This window comes from Fomitiporia mediterranea, assembly GCF_000271605.1.
Source record: "Fomitiporia mediterranea MF3/22 unplaced genomic scaffold FOMMEscaffold_1, whole genome shotgun sequence".
Lineage (NCBI taxonomy): Eukaryota > Fungi > Basidiomycota > Agaricomycetes > Hymenochaetales > Hymenochaetaceae > Fomitiporia > Fomitiporia mediterranea.
Genome location: NW_006760386.1, coordinates 6,602,538 through 6,619,685, shown reverse-complemented (window position 1 = coordinate 6,619,685; position 17,148 = coordinate 6,602,538). Strand labels below are relative to the sequence as shown.

General features: G+C 44.2%; 3 protein-coding genes across 3 annotated transcripts; 2 read left to right on the top strand and 1 right to left on the bottom strand.

Annotated features, from left to right (window-relative positions):
• Positions 1-578: 578 nt before the first annotated feature.
• On the top strand, positions 579-1,544 carry FOMMEDRAFT_25399 (uncharacterized protein; the record flags this gene model as incomplete). Its single annotated transcript, XM_007262154.1, has 4 exons — positions 579-1,118; positions 1,195-1,264; positions 1,332-1,466; positions 1,510-1,544. 4 exons carry the CDS (start codon positions 579-581, stop codon positions 1,542-1,544), a joined length of 780 nt encoding a protein of 259 aa, XP_007262216.1.
• Positions 1,545-9,409: 7,865 nt separating this feature from the next.
• On the bottom strand, positions 9,410-14,670 carry FOMMEDRAFT_144260 (uncharacterized protein). Its single transcript, XM_007262153.1, has 5 exons — positions 13,290-14,670; positions 13,071-13,178; positions 12,632-12,961; positions 10,620-12,187; positions 9,410-10,561 (listed from the first exon to the last, which is right to left on the bottom strand). The coding sequence occupies exons 1-5, from the start codon at positions 14,620-14,622 to the stop codon at positions 9,953-9,955; spliced, it is 3,948 nt and encodes a 1,315-aa protein (XP_007262215.1). The 5' UTR covers positions 14,623-14,670; the 3' UTR covers positions 9,410-9,952.
• Positions 14,671-15,681: 1,011 nt separating this feature from the next.
• FOMMEDRAFT_25397 (uncharacterized protein) lies at positions 15,682-17,148 on the top strand (the record flags this gene model as incomplete). Its single annotated transcript, XM_007262152.1, has 1 exon — positions 15,682-17,148. One exon carries the CDS (start codon positions 15,682-15,684, stop codon positions 17,146-17,148), a length of 1,467 nt encoding a protein of 488 aa, XP_007262214.1.

Sequence of the window (17,148 nt, the reverse complement as noted above, 5' to 3'; positions counted from 1 at the left end):
AAGACTACACAAGAGTATGTCTCAGATGATATAAACTACATTACAAGCAATGACGAACGATGATGGAATACCTTCCATCATACATTCTACATCTGAGACATACCTACATAGTATATATAGACTAACTAATCAACAGACAATGAAGCAAGCCGTGAGAGAGCAAGCCGAGTCCACTATCCCCCCTTTTTGTGTGATCCCTCTAAGCCTCTCACATAACCTCCCTTCCCCTTTCTTAACAAGAACACTATCAAGCTAGCAAAGATGATGAGATGTGAGAGATGAGATAATTGGCAACATGAAACGCTTCACAAACTGGCAAAATTCGTAACGTAAAAACATGACCAAAGCAAGGGTACGTCTGACAGCATACTGCCACACATTGTCTGTACATTAATGCCTGAAACATGATCTACTTATGGGGAATTTGATCTATAGTCTGAAAGGAGATTTCCGCTTTGTAGAAGTTTGCGTCATCCACTCTTTGTTCATCATCATTTTCTATATATGCAGATATCTGACTCCAGGGAAAACCCAACATACCACGAGAAAGAAGTAGCCCTTTGAGAAGAGACGTCTTCATGTCTGCACCATATTCTTCACAGCAAACTCTGCCTGGGCTTGAGGGCGACGAGTCTATTGAATTCAAAACATTAGAAGAGATACAGAGAGGAGAAATAATCCTTGCACCAACACCCGGGCTCAGAACAGTAAGCGGGAAAATTAATTTCATATGGTCGTACATGCAGGGGGGTCAGCATGGCACTATGTTTCATAAGCAGATTGTATTAACGAGAGACGCGGGCAGAGGCCGGTTGAGGACGGTGATGATGACTAGTCTCGGAAAGACTGATATCGGAAAGACAATTTTGGATAGGTATTATGATGTTCCAGAGGATCAAAGGCGAGGGGTATCGAAAGATGAATGGATGAAGAATATAAGATATTTTGTACCCGTGGCTCCAACACTGCACGAGGATGTTAGTGGCGGACAGTACGGGCAGTCCCAATTGACAGTTACGTTTAAAAATGGAGAGAATCCGTTGTCATATGCACACTGGGTATTTGTTGCGAAGAAATTTTCCGTTTCGCCACTGGACTGGCCAGGATATGAAGGAAAGGTAAGAGACGAGCTACTCTGCTCCGCACGATTACTTGGCTTACGAGTTCTTCCGAGAGTAGTTTGCTGTATTGAAGGGGGCGAAGATTAGTAGCACTTTTGTTTGGCCGCTCACTAGGCTGGTTGAGGCAACTGAACAGGAGCTGGGTGGGTATGAAGGCACTACTAGTACAACTGGCTCAGGAGATTCCAGGCATCATTATCGCCACTCTAGGGGAGATCAGCGTTCCGGAGGCACGGGTAGCACAGACTGGGGCCACAGAACATCAGATCAGCCGAGAGACTCCAATGCCTGGTGGAGGTCCGGAGCCCCAGGTGGTCAAAGCTGATAGGAGAGCATACGAACAAAGTAAGTCAATAATCCATCACATCTCCATATGGAGTACATGCAGGATCAGTAGCTAGTACTCCTTGGACATGTACCTAGGTGTAGGATGTTTGCATCAGCAATTTGATAGGCCAGCAGTGACGTTCGCCAGAACAGAAAGTTTGCCATTAGAATACAAGTGTCTGATTGGGCCGATAACAACATCATTGAGACTGTGACGTGATGCAAAGTTGTCCGTGGCATCCTATACGAGTCGGACGGGGATTATCTTGCACTCCGTTTTTTTTTCCTTCACCTTCACCAGCTGGTGTTCCTGTTGGCAAAGGTGACGATCCGCACGTGAGACATTCAGCACTAGTGAGGTATGACCTAGCTCAGCACGTTGTGAGTGGCACAAGCTGACAATAGGCATGGTCAAACCTTGTGATTCTCTGTGCAATTCACCTTGCAATTCTAGAGGGTGAATTGCAAGGTGAATCGCATGTGCAGGTTTGACCAGCACACTTGTACATGTGCAATTCACCTCAATATACCAACCCTTGATCTTAAAATTACATAATATAAAATTAAAGAAATAGTTTTTTTTTGTGCATATACATTTGGCCATGTCAAGAAGGACTTGATATGTGTGCAGTGATGTGCAAGAAGACAACAGAGCTTGGTAGCAGAGAACACAAGGATTTTTTGCAGAACAGAGGACAGTATGTATGCTGTATAGTTGCTGTGGTCTGGTTCTGGACCAGTCCACCCCTCCTTTACCTGGACTGTAACCCGGACCTCTTCATACAGTCCGGGTAAAGGAGGGACCTGGACCCGAACCTTTGTGGACCACTGTTGGACTGGACCTGAGGTCCAGTCCAGGTCTGGTCCAGGTATGACCTGGACCAGTAGAACTTATACTTACAGTTGACTCACATCAGGAAAATGTCATGTTTCTTGTAATTTCTTATAGACTTTGTAAAGTAACATATGTATTGTATATACATTGTAAAGTAATTGTAAGGTTTTTAAATAAATTGTAAGTTTTAAATAAGACATGTTAATACATATAAAGTCTATATAAGTTCTAAGGATGAATAAAATCTATTACATGTATTATACTAACTTTGCATGACAACCTAAAGTATTATGCTTGTATTATATTTAAATTATAATCTTAAAGAAAAGATTATATTTATAATATAATAATGTAATAATAACTATTGTTAACTTATACTTTATGCAAAAGATGTAAGATTACTTGTTATATCATTATTATCTTAATAAGAGTATACTATGAGTATATAATATGTATATTATACTTAGATTATTTATACAAATAGTTTGTAATATTTGTATAAAATATTTTATCTACTTGTAATCATTACATTAGTGTGTTTATTTAGAAAGCTATATACATGTCATATTACTTTTTACTATATTACAAAGATCAACAATTTTATTTAATACTTAAATACAATATTTAAAATGTTCTATCAGTTGGTGGCTGATAACTTAACTTGCTTATGTAATCGACTGCTGAAGATTGAGAGCATATAATGACACACTTATATGTGTTACTCTTTCTCTTCAACCTCTGCCATCTCTCAAAGTCTAACCCTCTGCCCTGCCACCATGTCATTGCTTTTGTCCTCTCTAGTCTTCCTCCTCTTGCAAGCATCCTACCAGCTGCCACACTGCCTTCAGCAATGTAGACAATAAACATCACTACACTCATCTCTCCAATCTACTATTGTGATGCCTGTACTGAATCCCAGATTCTGTACAGCTGACTACTCTGTACCCTCCCAGTCTCAACAATGTAAAATGTAAGCAACCAGTTCACTTCATAATAACCTGTGTAATAGTTGCTCATCCCTCTCCTCCCAACTTTTTGTCCCCCTTCCATCCCTTCTGCTCCTTGTTCTACTGATTGTGTTGCCTCTCCTTTGTTATCCTCCTTGTTTTACATTTGTCTACCTTTTTGCATTTGCATTCGTATTTGTGCATCCACATTGTTGACTAGTAGCAAACAACTCCTTCAATAATTCCATGTATCCACATACTTCTTCCCACTCTATAGTACAAGCAATAATTGACAAGCACAAGCTTGTAACAATGTCTATGTACAACCATCCTTATAGTACCACCCTTTCTCCAATACTGTACATGTTCTACTTCTCCATTCATTCCATACTTGACATTACCCTTGACAGGTCCACCCTACTTGTATTTACATTCCTCATTACTGTCTATGACACCATATTGACTAGATACAGTGGCCCACCACTCATCCCACCTGAGATGAGTTGAATCTGTCCACATCTTCTACTTCACCCTCACCCTTTAAGCTAGAACGTCCTAGAGATACACCTTTGTAGTCATCTGTAATGGCTCAGTTTACTACACCTCTGATTGTGAGACATAGCTAGAGTATACATTGTGCACTTACAGACACAGCTTTGCTTGCTGCTCAAATCAGTTTGTTTAACACTCTGGATCTTAACCCTGGTACACTACTCACACTCACTACTGAGAGGCAAGGTTTTGGTAGGCTTGTTCCCTCTAGTGTTGTTGTAGGCTCTCATCAAAACTCTCCTCCATTCTAAATAGGAAAGAACTAACTACATAAAGAAAGTGATTATGTAATCCAAAGAATTAAATAAAATCAAGAAGATCTGATAGTAACCAAAATCAGAACTCTTCACCTCCTCAAGCTTTAAATAGTGACTGTCCTCAGTCACTTGCTTTGAGAAGCAATAATAAAGGGTAAGTATAAGGAGTGTGGGTAAGGATAAAAGGTATCAATCAAAGTAAGATAAAGAAACAAAGAGTGTGAGTCTCAAGTAAGAATGAGTGTCTATAAAAGAAAGGAGTATAAGGGAATGTTAGAGTAAAGAGAATGTAACCTGTACTAAGGCTAAAGGCTTGCCAGACCAATCCTCTCCAACTCTAACATAAATAGTAGTAGTAGTGAGTAGTAGGTTTCATCCAACAGCTGCTTGGGTCTCAACCTGACACTTCTGGTTCTGATCTGCTGGGTCTGTCAAGGTCAAAATCTGATTACTGTCCTTGAAATCCTTTGTCTCATACTCAGTTAATGTGAAGAACAGCCTCCTGATTATTATGTTGAACATTGTGTCCTTTACTACATGAACTAGTATCACTATTAATATTCTACCTACTAACACCTTGAGTCTTAGAATAACACCTTTGATTGTAATTGATCCTGCATTTGCTAGCCTGAGGTTTGTCTACACTTACTCCTTTGGTACTCCCAAGTGTTTCTAAACATCTTTACACATTACATTCATAACAGCTCCCTAGTCTAGTAAGCTCTCAGTCTCTAATTCATTATTTAGCTTTACTGTTGCTAGCCTGACTGGTACACTTCCAGCCTTGTTGTTGCTGACTAGAGTGCCTATCTGACACTCCCTTACTCAACACTACTCTAATCTGACAGCTTCTAACATCCTCCTGTGTAATCTGCTTGTGCTTAGTATTCTTGCTAGGCTTGACTGATTCTCATTGTCTTAGCACTTGATCCTTACAGATGCACTTCTGACCTTGTTTATCTAGCTTGCTACTGCCCTTTACAACAGTCTCTACTGCTCATCCATTACACTATTCTCCCTCATCCTTACTAGTACACTTCCAGCCTTGTTTACCACACTTGCTCCTCTACTCTACTCTTGTTCTTGTTCTCTAGCTTGAATCTGACTCAATCTGACATAATCTACTACTTTCCTACACAATCTGCTTGTTCTCAGCTCTACTACTAGGCTTGACTGTGCTTTGTTGTCCTTGTATGTAACACTTGTACTTGTGTGCTAATCTTCTCTACTGTTGGTCCTTGCTTCCTCACTCATCTCTTCCTCCTCTGCCTTTGTAGGTCTACTTCCAGCCTTGTTCAGCATTTTGTTACACATCTGAGTTGTCCTCATAAGCTTAGCTACATACTGGCACTCAAGCTCTAGAGCTATTACAAACAACTCACAGTGTGTTAATGTGACAACACTGTCTATCATCCAGTCTAAGACCTGCTTAATAATCTTACTTGACTTGACACTTTACTTTAGTCTGACTTTGACTAGCTTTGTGTTAGCCTTCATAGTCCTTGCCTCCTCTCTTTGTCTCTTCACATCCCTCAAGCATTCCTCCAACCTTGTCACCTCTGTATCCAAATCTGCTCCAAGAACAGTTTTGTACTTTTCTCCCTTACTTACATTTGACCTATCTTTTGCTTCATCAATTGTGCCTACTGTAAACACAGGCTTGTCTTTATAGTATTAGTCTATGTGCTCCTTCAACATTACTCCCTCTATACTAGCTAGTACAAATGCCCTACTCATTAACACAATCTTCTGCCCCAACCTTATACACTTCCCCCTCTGAGTGTACTTGCTCACAGTCCTACAGTCATGTACAAAATGTCCTTACTTTCTACAAAAGTTGTAGGTCCTCTTATACTTTAGGTTGGATTTCACAGAATCAGTAGATTAGTCAGTTTTGCATGCTTGATTCATCAGTATCTTCCTGGACTTGCTTACTTTGTTAACCTAGGCTTGTAACTCTTTAAGCTTCCTCACAATCTTTACATACTTGTCTCCTACTTCTTTCTCTAGCTTCTCCTTTAGCAACATTACTGTCTAGTCTTAGCCTGCCTCTGTCTGCCCTACTAGAAGAACATAGTCTGCTAGTCTAACTATATTAGTGAATTTGAACAGCTTGCTTGCATTCTTGTCCACATAGAGAATCTCTAGTCATTGTATCAGGTTTGTCCTCAGTGTCCCTCTGATCCCTCTCTAGAACTCACAGTCTAACTTGTGTACTAACATCTTCCCTTACTCCTTCAAGTACTCTACTTGCACCTAGAACTTGTAGTAGTAGTAGCCAAACTCTGTCTACACTGTCATTTCCTTCTCACTCTACACATTAACTAGTTGTATGATATTGGCTCTCATATAGTATTGACTATCAATCAGCTCCAGATAGAGCTTTCTGATCTCCTCTTTCACAATACTCTAATCACACACTCCTTTCTTCTTCAACTTAAGCATGGTAGCCTACAAACTGCTACAGCTTGTTACTGTATAGTACATTACTTGCTTACACATTCACTCAGTGTCCTTCTGGAAGTTGGCAGCTAACATCTTAATGTCTTTAAAGAACTGTAGAAGATGTATATGTATTACAAAAATAAAACTAAGCTTCTTTTCACCTCTAAATTCCAAAAACAATAAGATGATTTGCCTCTTCCTTGTGAGCACTACAGCATACTATAGTTGCTGATGTTTGGTCCTGGACCTAATGGACCCAGGTCAACCCTAGGACTGAACCTGAGGTCTGGGTCACAATAGGTCTGGTCCAATCAGGTCCAGAACAGGTTCAGTTCTGGGTCCAGGAAATGCTGTATTTTCCTGGACCAGACTGGACCTTAAGGACTGAGGACTGGACCCAGGACCCATGTTTCTATTTTAATACAAGAACACCCAGTTGAGTTGACATATAATTCAGGGTGTTCACTCCTCACTTGATATATACATAAAGTAGTAGAAATAAGTATTAAAATACAGTAGAATTAGCTATGAAGCTGTGGGAAAATGTACTGTAGCATTACAATTTACATATTTGGACTGGGTTGAACTACAATTATTCATTCCTTGTACTAACACTCTTTTTTAGGAGAATAGTATTTGTTATCCAATTCTTGCTCACATAGCTCAGGATTACCTTACTATACAAGGCTCCTCTGTACCTTGTGAGTGTGTGTTTTCAGGTGCAGGGCTTGTAGATACAAAGCAGTGTAACTGACTTCTTCCAGAAACTTTTGAAGCAATTGAAATTCTTAAAACTCATTATTATTCTCTTTGTAAATAGTCTAGTATAAAGCACTAGCTACATATTACAAAAAAAAAGAATAGACACTATTTGTTGTAGGATGCTTGAACTCCTCTACTCACATTAGGGACACACTCTTGCATCAGGAAAATATCTCAAACTTTGTATTAGCTTATATGTATATAAATTATATATATTTTCTACATTATGTATAAGAGCTTATTGTGTACCTAGGGGTTTTAGGAAGGTAATAAGAAGCTAAGAAAGCTATTAAAAAGTCTTGGCTATCTGGTCAAGAATAATAAGAATTGTAGTACTTACTAAGATATACAAGTACTTAAAGTGCACCTCACAAAATGGCTAAGTATTATAATACTTGTTATTTTAACAAGGAAAACATATAAATATAAGATGTATAAGATAAGTTTGTCCTTATATCCATTTGTTATTGAAATAACAGTTTATAAGTATATTTAAATATTGTATAAATACATTATTATCTACAACAATCAGGGAAATAATCTGACAACAGATGGTGAGTGTATTGACAATAGAGAACAAATGTGTTCCTTAACTGTTTGAGGTAGTCTTTGTCACCATGCCTTGGTTGCTACTCAGTCCCTGCAAGTTGAGTTGTCTGTGGATTGTGAGATTGTACAGATGGCAGAGGTTGAGGTTGCACTTGTGAGGCAGGTTTAGAGGTTGACTTGCTAAGGAGGCAATAGGTTGTTAGCAAGTGTGAGTACTTGAAGTAAAGAGATGGATACACTGTGACAGTGTGTAGTGAAGAGTTCTGATTTTGGTTACTATCAGATCTTCTTGATTTTATTTAATTCTTTGGATTACATAATCACTTTCTTTATGTAGTTAGTTCTTTCCTATTTGGAATGGAGGAGAGTTTTGATGAGAGCCTATGATGACACTAGAGGGAACAAGCTCACCAAAACCTTGCTTCTCATTTTGGAGCCTACTATAAGGGGTGGTGCCTCTGTTCTAAAGTGTCTAGGTTGTTTTTGTCTTAATCTTGGCCTTGAGGGCCTTGCCTAGCTTGTTTTGAATCAAACTGACTGTTTTGACACACAAGAAGTATAATAATGTGGCTACTGAGAAGAGGATCAAGAGAAGTACTGTACTTTGACAGTAGCAAGCTTGAGGAAATTTGGAAATAGATATGAGTAGAGGTGAATTGCAGGGGTGAATCACAAGGTGAATTGTGTCAAAGTGTGATTCACCTTTCAGCACAATTCACCCTGAATCACTGGGGTTCCAGCCTTCCAGGGTCTGCAATTCACTTTGCATGAAAGTGAATTGCACAGGTGAATTGCACACTGAATTGCAAGGTTTGATCATGCCTAATGAAACACTCTATGAACATGGAATAGTTGACAGAATGTAACCATGGTGCAAAACATGATCAAAAGATGGCATGTGACAGCATTCTCTCCCATTCGCCAGCTGTGAATGGTTAACGAATTTGACAACAAAGTGGTGTTGGTATTGGATTATGTAATCATCCGCATTTAATCACTTCGCTCCCAACCTCAGTCTTGATACATTACGACTGAGGTGGGCAACCTTTCATCCCTTCTTTATATTCTTCTTTATTGATAGCAATACGTAGAATTAATACTTCCTAAAGGTAAATAAAGAATCTTGATACATTACGACTGAGAATTAATATTTCTTAAAGTGGGGTTAACCCGAAAATGTAATAATATGATTAAATGTATGTTATGTAGAAGGATAACCATCAGAGTTCGACTCACAATTCTGCTATCGACACAGAAAATCTAATGTCAGGCAATCCGACTTTATAAGTTGTTAGCTATCTACTATTACACCATAACTGAACTACACAACACAAAAGAAGGAGAAGAAAGAAGAAAGAAGAAGTGACAATAACGACACTACACGTAAAAAAAAAGAAAGCAAAGGGGAAATAAAAGACAAGGAAAACCAAATTCCTATTTTATATAAAGAGAAAAAGAAACAAAAGAAAAGAAAAGAAAATCACAGAGGAAACTTGTACTGATACTGATACTGATATTCGAGATGTATGTTTATGTTGGGTCAGCCTTCTCAAATATCTTCATTTCAGACAGCGAGGAAAAAAAAAGGATATAAAAAACGTGAATTTGAGGGAGGAAAAAGAAACTTAGTATTTCCGTTTGCGGTTCCTAGCGCGATTCGATTTAGGGGTTTACCAAATTTAGTAGGTAGGGAAGATAATGAAGAAATTCGGGATGCAGTAGCGATTCTTGAATATGGGAGAAGGGGAGGGAAGGAGGCAGGAAGTAGAGCACAGGGATATGATGGACATGATACACAGCAACGATGAGATAGCAGAGTAGTATAAGAATTCGATGATGATGATGATAGTAGTACAGCGAAATTCGTTAGCTTCTGGCTTTAACCTTAAGGGAGATGTACACGAGATAAAGTCCGGGAATAGGGTTGAGCTAATAAATCTGGGTGGAAGGGAGAGAGGGAAAGTTCCGTCGGGCCTAGAACCAACATCGGGCAAATTGCGAGGTTATCTTCTGCATGATATCGATCCAAGAGGGTAAATTCCGGCTGCTGGATATCATATGTATCGCATGTTTTGGACGAAGATATTCGTCATCGTCTGCTGCGAGATATACCATGCGTCTTGTATGCCAAGGAAACGATAACACAAAGGATCGCAATTACACTCCCTCCAAGCCTTCGTCCATTACGACAACGTCATCCATAACATATAACCCTTCATCATCCAGCCCACCCAGTTCGTCCCATTCCGACGACACATGTACAACATCCTTCGCAGTGTCACTAGGAGACTGACTCGCCGAAGTAGGCGGGGCCAAGGGAGACGTCGAAGCTCTCCTAACATCCTCAATCTCATGCTTCCCTAATCGCTGACGTTTCTCCGGTGGCGTCTTGCTCCTCACATTCCGCTCCTCGGTCCGAGAATCCTCTTCGTTGCCAGTATCAACACCATCTATATCAATAATCTCTGCAGCTTCGCAAGATCGTTTCCTGCTGGCTACCATCTTCCGATTTCGCTCCTGGTTAGGGTCCATCCCATCTTCCAGATCTGCAGTTGTCAATGCAGAGTTCTCCGTGTCTGATACCGGATCTATCCGCACTATCACGGGAGGTGACAAGGTCTGCTTTTGCGCGTATTCTTGGTCCTGCGTATGTGGATAATGTTGGGACGGTACGATGTTTCCGGCCTCAATGTTTGCCCTCAGCACTGCACGCTCGCAGATCTTGCAGCGACATTGGAATAGTGGAGCGCATGCATCACGCCATATCTAAATAGCAAGAACGACAAGTTAGAACTTATGAAGAATGTAGAACGAAAGTACTCACATTTTTGAAAGTTTCAGTGGTAAACGAGGGCATCTCTGACATCGACTCAGGGATAAAGGGAATGGACGGGATCTGTGTGGGCGACTCTAATACAGGGGAGATAGCGATAGGAAGAGACATAATCGGTGACAAGGGCTGTCTTGAATGGGAGGAAGATGATGACGGAGGAGGTGGAGGCATCGAGTTCGTCTGCTCCGAGCTTTGCAACTTCACATCTGACGCAGGCGGCGGCGATGGTGTAGTCTGTAATGTCGAGGTCGATAGTACGGGGCTTGTCGTGCCGGATCCGCTTTTCTCGGAGCCACTAGACGAATCGTCTGAGGAGTTTACCTCTCTTCGCCGTCGGCGATCAGCCCAGTCTACACCGTTGTACCACGTCATGTCGTCCCGCAGTGCATTTGCAACGTCCTCAATGCTCATTCGCGCTACTCGTACGGAAGCATCCGTACCATCAACAGCACACTCCATCACCACCTTGCGAACTATGTTGGCCATAGCGGGGAACAATACAGCACGCATTTGTCTTCGGTAAGCATCAAAGGCGGCGCCGCACAAACTGAGGCTCGGCGGCGGTGAAGAACGAACGGACTCAGGGTCTGGATGGGGTCGTTCCGCAACTGACGATATGACGGTCCATGAAACAGGATGGATTGCAGGGATGTATGGGACAGGAGGATAGGGTTGGTTCGTTGATAATCTCTGCGCATTGGAGTTGTTCGGGCCTTGTATTAAATACCACTGGTCAGCAGGACTGTACCAATGCCCATCAAGTATTCGAGCCCGTGCCCAGTCGTTCACCGCGAGCTCGCGGACTCCCTGGGTCTCTTCCGTGATGCTAAGAAGCTCCGGGTCTTCATCATCCTCATCCACTTCGCTGAGTTCCTCATCGTCCTCGTATTCGCCCATCCCACTCCCCAGGATGCCTGCTTCATTCGCATTCTCGACCATTCTTGATTGTATGCGTGAAGTCGCAACAGCAAGACGCATCATCTCTGCAATCTTCGTGTACTTCCGTAACCAGCGCTTCTCCATGCAAAGGCCAATGACGTCGCGTACTGAGCCCTCGCCCATCTCGACAAAAGCGTCTATCGTTTGTCGAGCCTCCCAATCCTCTGGAGCAAAATTCTGGCCGCCTACGGCCTCTGCTTCTTTTGTTAGCCTATTCCCGGGCTGTTCTTGGCCTTCGCAGCACGCCTTCCATAGGCACTCCGCCCTGCAAGTCCGGCAGGTTGCCTCGACTGACTGCCAGTAATCACACTCCTCGTTTTCGGCAATGCAGTTTTCATCAAGGCTGGCATCTCGGAGGCAGATCCCGCAAAAGCGTTCTTTGCGGTGTTCTCTACAGCACGGAACGAACCCGAGAGTGTGGGTGTAAGTTAGTTTTCGCGCAATTAGGAGACCGCTGGTGGAGTTCGGGTAGTTGATGCGGCACGGAATGCACGATCGCTGGAAGAGATGTTGACGGAAGTGCCTGTACGGAGATACGCGTTGTGCGCGGGCGAAAGCCAATACATGATCGGCCGCATCAAGAACCGCGGCTGCTTGTTGCCAGAATAGATGATATTCAACTGCGAATACAAAAATAAAAATAGAGGTCAGCGCCCGACCATTACAGTATAATTTGATAGGGCAAGGAAGAAGGCGCGAACAAAGAACGATCGTCGGCCCGCGTCAACACGCGCGGCGATAGGCTATAGGCTATTCTCTGTGTGTCAGTGTGTATGTATATGACCGCGAAGCTGTCGACGGGGTGTCGTTGGCAACGCACGCATAAAATATTGCCAGCAGGTTGACTGCCGTTTCGAACACAACTACTTCCGACGCGGGTGTGGCTCTGGCATTACATTACGTAGTGCATACGCGCTGCAGTCATACGCGTCGAGAGCAGCACAACCCGCGTTCTCTGTCACACTTGAAGTGTTGTGGACACACCACAGCCCGGCACAGGCACCAACGACAGACGCGCGAGCATAACGGAGCAGAGACAATAGATAGGCAGAATCAACACGCACTGGCAGATGCCCAGGCAGGGGAGACGCGCATGAGCTGTTGTATGACCTCGGCGTCGCGCACGACTGTGAATGCCATGCGGCCGGGCCAGTTCTCGCGTTGCTGCCACACGGCCGGGAGCACGGCCGTCGCGGACATGGCGAGAAGGTAATGCGTCGTGATGAGGCGGATGACCTCCGGAGGCAGAGTTGCCCATGAGCGCGTCGTGGACTTGCCCTTGTAGACCATCGCGCTCGGCGGCAGGCTCTCCCGGGCTGAAGTCGTCGTGGTTGTCGTGGTCGATTGTTGGTCGTCGTCAACAGCGGGACTGGCTCGCTGTGCTCCGCGATGAGCTGAGCTCCCAATTTGGCGCCACAGTGTGACACAAACAAGAGGGTGACGCGCACTGGAATTATCGTTCCCACGCCTTTTTACGTAAAACTAGCATTTATTTTACCGTACACGTGCCTTTGTCTTTGTCTGCGGACTCAAAATAAAGCATGGCCAAACGGTCCTGTGCTATGCTAGTCTGGGCGCTGATTAGTGTCGAAAGTATCTTGTCGGCATCCACTATGTACAATTTATAATCCCTCCGAGTAATGTATTGTATCGGACAGCACACCATCCGAGACGAGATGTACACTACGGCTTACAATTACACCGAGGGAAGTCAGCAACTACTCGTCAGCCAGAAGTTCAGCCCTTCGCTGATCGTCTCCAGCGTCGCCGCAACACTCTCATGCTCACAGACAATCTCTACATTACGCGACCTCACTAATTTAAGAATTCCTCGGAACCTCGCATCCGAGAGTATCCATTCCCACTCCTCGCCATACAATGTAAGCTTCTCAAGCTTTGAGAAGCGTGTTCGTTCTCCGAACAGCGAGAGAAAGTGACCCGCCATTCTGGCCCATTGGTCGTCCTCTTCGCCGACATCCTCCGGCTGCTCGCGTAGTCCCTGCGCACTAAGTCCGACGTGCGTTATCAAGTAAATGACTTGTACGTGTTGTCTTCTCGTATTCTTCCTCGTCGGCTTCGTGGTGAAGACTGGGAAGTTGAGCGTAGCTGCGTTAGAGCAGTTGAGTAGGACTACGCTGATGAAATCGTGCAGCAGGAAGCGTCTATGCGGCGCAAATTCAACGGTAGTGACTTTGGGCCCGTTTGCACGTAGGAACTGGTGGAAGAACAGTGTATAGATTCCATCGGGTTGCGTGAAGATAAGTCGTTCGAGTGTAGGAAGCTTTACGGCCTCTGGGTCGATGCCGCCTTCACCGACGTTCCCGGGCGTGTGTAAGGAACGTAAGCGAATCGTCCGCAGGTTCGGTAGGTCCACTATAGGAGACACGTCCCTCTGAATCGGGAAGTGATCTGGTCCGATTGTGAGAGTCCGCAAAGATCCCGAATTCCAGATGAACTTAGGTGTAGGTATTGTAGATGGTAGTGAATCAACAGGGCTGTTGAACCAGTCTATGCGGCGAAGTTGGGGCAGATGAATATCATCGAGGTTCTCGACATTCGAGGGCTGCATAGGAAAACCGAAAGCCTCGTCTTCTAAATCCACTGTGTCGACAGAGAGATGCTGCGGTCGTGTGAGGATAAGCACATTCGGACATCGCTGCAAGATCCGTCTAGTACCAGCCGGCAAAGATGCGCGCCAATGCCCAACAGCCTTGCATCCATCTAACGAGATCGATATCCTCCTCACAAACAATCCAAGTCCAGGATCCCTCTCCAAAGCGTCCGCAAGTCCTTCAGAACCATGCCGAACCCGAACATCTTCAAACAAAAACTTCGCCGATAACTGCCTGAACAAAGAACACGTCATCGCAATAGTGCGTTTTGTTTCAAGTGGAGCATCGCAGAGCGCATCGACGTCAGTGCTATACTCTCCTTCAAAGGATTGGATTTCAATGAGTGTATCAATCTCGCGGACAGGGTTGTAGGTAGCTAAGTCGAAGATGTAGGTAAGGAGCTCTGGTGGTAAAGGAATGGAACGGGCGGTCCAGCCGGACATGAAAATGTAGGGAGGACAAGCGGCGAAGCGCCTCGACGCATATACGAATAGAAGGTAGAGTTTTACATGTTGGGGTGTTACGTATGCGTGCCCTTGCAAACTGCTCGTTAGCAGGACAGTGCAAAGTTCCCACAAGTCTCTGCAGCATATCAAAGGAGAAACAAGGAGAACAAGTGCAATAAGACTCGGTGTCAGTCACCCGAGTGTGGTTATAGATGAACCTCTGATATATCAATGGAATGTTCCGGCGTGATTCAAGCTCCAGTGCAGAAATTTCTTCGTGTGATCCTTCGTAAGATAGGAATCCATAGTCTATTGTACATGTTAGGCTCGCTCCAGACAGCTAGATATATAGAGAGATTTGTAGCGGTGCAAAGAACCAGTCAGCTGAGAGGATAAGCATTGGAAGCTTGCCAGTCAAAACGATTCAATGAAAGTGACGACTCAAACGGTTCTCCCAATACAGTCTTTAACTCTCACGATTTTACGTAAGTACACTTAGAACACTTGACGCCGCGAAGATCTGGTCTTTTCTTTCTTGCTGCTGCTCGAACTACTTTAGCCTTCAAGCATGGGGACGAAGAATCAATTCAATGATACCGACTTAACTCTTGATACAAAACTTATGGACCAGCGTGTAGGCCTTCTTCCAGTCCGGAACTTTGCACCATCCCGACGTTCAATATGAGATTGAGAAGTCTCCTCCACGGTGCCACATTACCTCAGTCGTTACCTTAGCAATATGAGCTGCCGTGATTAATCAACCTCTGCTGTTACACCGCTTATGCTTCTCTGCGAACTAGTAAGGACTAGACATCAGTAGGTGTCTATCACGTACCCAGCAAGAGTGACTAACTGTGCAATACGAATCCCTTTGCTTCACTACATGGTAACCCCATTATAGGTAAGGGAACATTATGTCTGCATACTGAAGCATGCATTCTATTCAAATGGCCATGCATGTTTCACTGCTCCCGCTCCTTCGTGCACATTACCAGGAGGGAGACCTGACGCAGGCCGACGCCGCCAGACTCCTCACTGAGCCGAGAGCACATTATGATGCCCACACAGTCACACGCTCCCTACAGTCGCTCTTTTACCCCTTTGAACGCACCCCGTCTCCCTGCAGAGCTCTTAACCGAGATCTTCAAACTTGCAACCGACAACCCAGTTCGTGACCTTGACTCACTTACCTCTTGGAAACCCTTCGAAGGCATCTACGCTTCGCAAACCGAAAAATCTTGCAGTGCCGCTCTTCGGACAAAACATGCGTTGACATTAGTATGCCGCTCGTTCAGAACATTGATCGTTGACCTGTTGTATGAGGACATATGGATACGGCACGGTTCGGACGGGCTGATGGAAGTTCTTGAATCGTCTTTTACTGTAGATAAGGAGGCAGGGAAAGAGGGTCAAGGATACGGACGATTCGTAAAACGCGTCAATCTTTCACCGATTGGTTATGACGGTTCGGGAAAATCGTGCGGCTCGATCTTACAAAACACACGTCGGATCCTCATGTGCTGTCCAGACGTTCGTGTCATCCGTCGACCTCCATGCACTTCCTCCTGGACAAACGGAGGAGAAGTAGTGCAAAATGACTTTGTTGATAGCATCCCGACCATTGACGATTTGGATTTCCCTAGGCTTCAGCGAGCCGAATGGTTCAACACGCCTAATGATGTGATGAGCGCAACAGCACCTACACCATCTGTATTCTTCTTCTCAGAATCTCTACGTGTCCTCATCTTGGGTCCGGATAACTTCCCTGCTCCCCGGCTCAGTATCAGAGGTCGAGGCTGGAGAGAAGAGAGACAAGACCAAGATCTCCTCAATAACAACGACGCGGTGGAAATGACAGTCATCTCCCTTCCCAACCTTCACGCACTCTCTATCCAATCTCTCGATACGTTCGGCGAAACACCACGTCGATATCGTCTCTCCCTCCCTTCTCTCAAACATCTCATTCTCAAACGTCCCGAAGCAATCTACACACTCTTCGACGGCGCACTCACTCCCCTCTCATCACAAATCAAGACAGTTGAGATTGCGGCAGACTTTAGGTTCTTACGACAAGATTTCGTATCAACTATCTTACAATACTGCAACAACGCGGAAAGAGTCTATATCCCAGTCTTTTCCACCAGGGCCCCACATCAGAATGAAGTTCCGCGTGTATTCCTCGAGTTCAGCCACGTGAAGGAAGTTTATCTACATGCGGGGTTACCCAATGGGTATGTATATGGTGAAGAAGCCTGGTGGACGATGCTTGATGCTCACTTTGAGGGATTTTGCGGAGGGAATTCGAGGTTTACAGTGCTAGAGAGGGTTGTCCTTGCTGGGAAGGAGTGGATGGAGAGCATTCGTGTTTGTGAGATGAACAATGATGAGAAATTGATGGGACGGTTTAAAGGTGTGATTCATGTTGCGAAGCGACGGGGTGTGGAGTTAATCGCTGAGGATCGGGACGTGCAGGATGCTTTAGAGACGGTTATTGGGGATTCAGATGCCAGAGATAGGGGTTAG